Raw genomic sequence first — 5,451 nt, 5'->3', positions numbered from 1 at the left:
GCGGGGCGGACAGGGCTCTTCTTGCCCCCAGAACTGCCCCTGCCCCTGCCCCTGCCCCTGCCCCAGCCCCAGGTAGTGTCGGCCCCGCGAAGCCCGCAGGCAGCGCCCAGGGCAGGAGGGTCCAGGCTCCCCCGGCGATGCCCTCGCTGCCTCTCTCCATCCCAGGGGCTGCAGCAGCTGTGGGGGAGTCCCGGCTCGGAGCCCCCTGCGTGGGGCTGGCACCGGGCGGGACCCGTTTCCCCCTTGCACACCCGAGATCTCCGGCGGCCGTGCCCCACTGGCAGCAGGACGGGGGGCAATTGCCCTGCAAGCGTCCGGGGCTGTGCTGTGCTGTGCTGTGCTGGGCGGGCGAAGGGGCAGGACCGAGCATCTGTTTTGTCCTCCAGGATGTCCAAGCCCAAGGAGCTGGCGGAAACCACCAGTTCGGGAAGCGACTCCGAGCTGGAGAAGGAGAAGGAGAAGGTGCTGGAGGGGCGAGGGGCGCCAGGCAGTCCCTCCGGCCGGGGGAGAAAAGGCTGAGAGGCCTCGCAGAGCGGGTGTGCGTGGGCAGATCTGCTCCCACGCTCCTGCTCGGCGGCTGCCCTGGTGATGTGTTGGGGGACAGGGGTGTGTGTGCGGCGCCGTGGGCAGGGAGCCTGGGCGGCGACAAGGCGTCCCAGCCACGGCAAACCTCTCTCCCCGGGCGCCGGAGCAAGCCGTGAGGCTGCAAGGTGTGGTGGGATCTGGTGCATTGAGGTGATGCAGGAGTTGCCTGGTGTTCCCGGGAAAATCTCAGCAGATCAGGGCAACCCAAGTCCCACTTCCGAGCTGGAGAAAGGGGCTGTGCCCCGATGCCTCCACCCAAGGGGGGCAGAGCGGGGGCTTGCTCGGACCCCTTTTAATTCTTGCATTTGCTCATCGAGCTTTGCAGGCTGTTAGGGGGGCAGCTCTGATGGGGGCTGTCTAGCTTGAAGAGCCCACCTGGGTAGCCTGGATGCTGCTGTGGCCTTTGCTGTCAGAGTAGCCCCTTATGCCAACTTCCTTTTGCCTCCCTGGTTTGTCTTTGCTGTTGTGGTGGCCCCCGGGGGTTATTTTTGGCTCCCGCCTGTCACGTGTTCAAATGCTGGGAGACTCTAGAAACCCTGTGAGATGAAGAGCCAGGGCTTATCAAAGGTAGCTTTTCAATAGCCTCTCCTTGCAGAAAAGGAAAAAAGAGATGCCCTCCAAGCCGGAGAAAAAGCCCAAAACAGAAGCCAACAGCTCCAAGGTGGCGACAAAAAGCCACGGGCAAGACAGCGAGGAAGAGGGCATGTTCCAGGTGAATTCCCCTCTGCAGTCTCCTGCCGAACTCCCTGCGCGCGCAGCCTCGCTGCTGTATCTGACCTGCCTGTGGTTAAATGTGATTGGGGTTGATCCAGAGGTTTACAGTCCTAGCCAAGTGGGGCTAGCAGGATGAAACCCTCCCAGCCAACTCTGTCTAACCTGCAGTTGAAAGGGGAAAAAAAACCCAACTTCCTAGGATGGAGACTACAGCCTCCCTAGGAAATGTAGTCCAGTGTTTAACTGCTGGACTCCTAGTTAGAAAGCTAGTTGACCACTACCAACTCCTAGTTAGAAAGTTCTTCCTAACACCCGGTTTAAACTGCCCTTGACCACCCACATTGCTGGGGTCATCTGACCCCAGCGGTCTTTGCTGCCCAAGCGATGATCTGTAGGTCCCTTCCAGCCCCTAATGTCTCTGAAACTATAAAACTTCCCTTGTTACAGTTTAAGCTTGTTGCTCCTTTTCTCCATCCCCTGCAGCCAGAGGAAAAAACCCATCGCCCTTCTCTTTAAAACCACCCTCCAGGCATTTAAAGGCTGGCATCAGATTCCTCCCCCAGCCCACAAACTCTGTTGCTTTGTCCTGAACAGGCTGGGCACCGTGGGCCATAGCAACCCCCACCGTGCACGTGAAGCAGCCGGGGACCTGCCTAGTCAGGAAGCGTGGATCTCAGTTACCCGCTGGTTAATCTCTTTGCAGATTGGGAAGATGCGCTACGTCCGAGTGTCCTGCTTCAAGGGGAAGGTCCTGGTGGATATCCGGGAGTTTTACATCGATAAGGAAGGAGACACGAAACCCGGCAGGAAAGGTAATTGGGCGCTTCCACTAGGTGGCAATCGCATGCCGTCTCGCGTTTGCTTCCGTTTTAAAAGGGGGTGTTGATCAGTCTAAGGGTGCAGGCAGACGAGGGTCTTTGGGTGAATGTGATCTCTTCTGCCAAAGCTGAAAAATCCTGTCCTCTCTCTCTGCCTGGAGAAGGGTGCTTGTGCAAAGAAAAAAGCTTGCAAAGAACAATTATTTCCCCAGCTGTTTAGTTGGTCTAATAAAAGAGACCGCATCTACCCAAAGAACCCTGTCTGCAGATTTTTAAAAGGGGGACACCAGACTTGTGGGCAGGAGCTGGGAACTCGTCGTGCCGGTCTTATGCAATTGACTTCAGCCCTTCCACAAGGGAAACCCCAGAGATTTCACATTTGTTAAAAACTTTCTGACCCGAGTTCCCTGCAGCAGAAGAGCCACTCTGTTGAGGTCTCCGTAGTCAAGAAAGGAGTGAGAAGTAAGAGCTGAAACTTTGAGGGGCACCTGAGTCTAAGTGAGGTTGAAAACCACCGGCCTAGACGCAGTGCTTCCCAACCTCTACCAGATTGCACGCCCCCAATTGAAAACGAATGCCACCTTTTAAGTACTGCTGGCAAATTTTTGGCATATAAAGTCATTATAATAAATCTGTTAACACGGACCACTGGCGGGACCCCTGCCACAGATTGGGAACCACTGCAGCAGGGTGAGGGTGGGACACGGCTTGTGGCTGCCCCAGTGCTCTAGGGTACAGAAGTGCAGGATCCCAGAGCAGGGGTGCTCCGTCCTTAGGGGAGCAGGACCAGGGACTGCACGAGCCCTCCAGGCTGTAGCTCTGTGCTAGAGGCCCTGGATGTATATCCCTCAAGCATGTGGATAGTTTCCTAGTAAGGAACTGTGTGTTCTTTGCTGCAGTTTTTTGCTCTGACCTGGTGATTGGGTCTTACGTGCATTGTACGTAAAGTAAAGCAGGCGTGAAAGAGTTTAAAAGCACCCGGAGAGGCACCCACCAGGCCAGACCTCCCCTCCAGCTGCTGAGTCCATGCCGGTTCCAGGTTCTCTCCATCACAGCCTTCTGGCGGCAAGTCCATTGCTCGATTCCGAAGTCCCCAGGCCTCATCTAGTAGTCACTCCTCTCTCCTGCCCCGTGCAGTGTAGATTCAGCTACCAGGGAATTTCTCGGGACCCCTTTTGTTCTCCAAATTGATTTTGTGCCTGCGCGGATGCATTTCCTTCAGCGTGGCTTGACCCTCAAACCCTGAACACGCTTTCCCTTCCAGAAATGACCTGCCCTCAGGGAAGTTTCTCTTCTAAAGGGCTCCATTTTTAAAGGGATTGGCCTTTCCCAGAAGGAAGGCTTGCTAAAGAGAAGGGCGGGGGGGACTTTGGTCTCCTCCTAACTTCATAGGGAGGTCTCCCATGCAAGGTCTCTGCTAATAAGGTGAGAAACGCCATTGGTCTTGAACATTTCTAGCTGCCAGCATTTATCTAGAAAACTCTAGACCAAAGGGAGACGGTGTCATCTGCAAGCCTGAGCAATCACGGGGGTTGCGAGCAGTGGGAATGGGCAGTATCCAGCAAAAAGGATGCACGGGGACTGCCGGTACAGGCTCAGCAGGTGTGTCTTGCTGTCCCACTGTGTGATATCAGTGGTTCAATCCTCCTCCCCTTGAAAATGGGGGCTACTACCCCAACAGAAGCTTCAAAGCCGCCCCCTGGTAGCACGAGAGCAAGGCGGGAGTTTCCTGGGCGCTGCCTCTGTTTCTGCTTCAGGCTGCGGGTCAGATCCCGTTCCCCTCCCGTCACGCCGAGCTGCCTCGGGCTGTGGCCTTGGCTGACCCTCCTCTGCCCGGTGCTGCAGTCGCGGCTCTGCAATCCTTCTCCTTTTGACATTTTTCTAGGCATCTCTCTTTCGGCGGAGCAGTGGAACCAGCTGAAGGAGATCATTCCAGAGATCGACGCCGCCGTCAAGAAATTCTAGATGGAGCCTGCTTGGAAAGCCTGTCCTTTTGCTTGGTTTTTCCCCCTTGACGCATTTCCCTTCTTAATTCCCCTTCCCGCGTTTTGCTAATAAAGCCAGCCTTTTGGTCTGCAGCTTCCCACCCCTGGACAGAGCTTCATTGGCTTAGGTCGGGATGGTGCTTACAGGGCAAGGGTTGGCTTTAGATTTTGAAAGGCAGCATGAGACGCTGGCATCACCGCCTCTTCCCCAGGGCCTCGCAGCCTGGGCTTCATGGAGGAATCCGGCTAAATCATTCGGGCCTGACTGACCGCTCCAGCCTGGTGCTGCCTTCCGCTTGGTTGACTATTTAGCAAAGAAGTTCATCCAGGCACCCAACGCCCACCCTCCACCCCGCTTAGGCTCTGTGAGTCATGTGCATGGCACGCCGGCTATTTCCAGGAGGCTTCTTTTTTTGGTGTACTTGGGACTTCTTTTTTTTTTCACTGAAGGAGGGGATTATGGTCCCTCTGCAGGGCAGATGGTCTGGAGAGGATGAATATGCACAATAAATGGTTTGCATTACAAAGAAAAACCCATAGTCCCTCATGTCCCTGGCAACTTGGCTCCTTGTTCTGTTGTCTGGGTGCCACCGTTCTCTCCCAGAGGAAAGGGTGAGGGGTGGCTGGGGTAGATGCTTTGTATTTTAAATAGAGATGCAGTTTCTTTTTGCTATCCAGAATAGAGCGCGTACCACCAGCTCCAGAAGGGATCCTGCTTTGCAGGAGAAGCTGTAATTATTTAATAAGGCTAATTGCTAAGGAGGAGAATTGAGGAGCTAGGATGGGAGGTTCTTCCTCCTTGCCATGAAGAGGAAGAGCATGATAAAAGCACTGTGTGGAGCCTCTAGTGGGTGAGTAGCTGCTGGTTGACCCCAAGCTCCCCTAGGGAACCTGGGTCAACACGGGCAAAACCTCCCCGCACGATTCTTCCTCGTTTCTGGTATCCCAGTCCTTTAAAATACCCCCTCGCTCTGCTCCATTAGCGCCACTCCGCCCTTTGCTTGGAGTAATCCCAAGCATGTGTGAATGCAAGACTCCACGTACAACCTGTCCCCCAGCTTGAGCAGCTTTGGCTTGTGTTGAAATGTGGCTGGGTGGAAGGGGAAAGGAGACGAAAATAGGTGAAGCGAGTCCACAGGCAGAGAAGGGCTGACTGAGGTGGGTGAGGAACAGGAGAGGCCACAGCTGTAGTACTCCCTCGAGCCCGCTTGTGCTTGGGCCTCTGTGCAAAGGCAGGAAGATGCTTTTGTATTGGGTCCTGATTATGGCATGAGTGGGAATGCAGCTCTCCTGCCAAAATGGGCTGACAGCAACGCCCTTTGTCCTCCATACCTGCCCCAGCACGTGGC

The 5,451-nt window shown here is 55.3% G+C and overlaps 1 protein-coding gene across 1 annotated transcript in view; it reads left to right on the top strand.

The window, feature by feature from the left end:
- Positions 1-4,195, top strand: part of LOC109294901 (activated RNA polymerase II transcriptional coactivator p15-like) — a 4,345-nt gene extending 150 nt beyond the window's left edge. The window contains exons 2-5 of the mRNA XM_019513481.1: positions 387-462; positions 1,181-1,297; positions 2,003-2,111; positions 4,003-4,195. Coding sequence (XP_019369026.1) covers positions 388-462; positions 1,181-1,297; positions 2,003-2,111; positions 4,003-4,082 — 381 coding nt within the window. The 5' untranslated portion in view covers position 387 and the 3' untranslated portion in view covers positions 4,083-4,195. The remainder of the gene's footprint in view (positions 1-386; positions 463-1,180; positions 1,298-2,002; positions 2,112-4,002) is intronic.
- The last annotated feature ends 1,256 nt before the right edge of the window (positions 4,196-5,451 follow it).

This window comes from Gavialis gangeticus, unplaced genomic scaffold (assembly GCF_001723915.1).
Source record: "Gavialis gangeticus isolate Ggan-Ray unplaced genomic scaffold, GavGan_comp1, whole genome shotgun sequence".
NCBI lineage: Eukaryota > Metazoa > Chordata > Crocodylia > Gavialidae > Gavialis > Gavialis gangeticus.
Note: the sequence above shows the minus strand (reverse complement) of the source record. Positions and strands in the feature narration are given on the sequence as shown.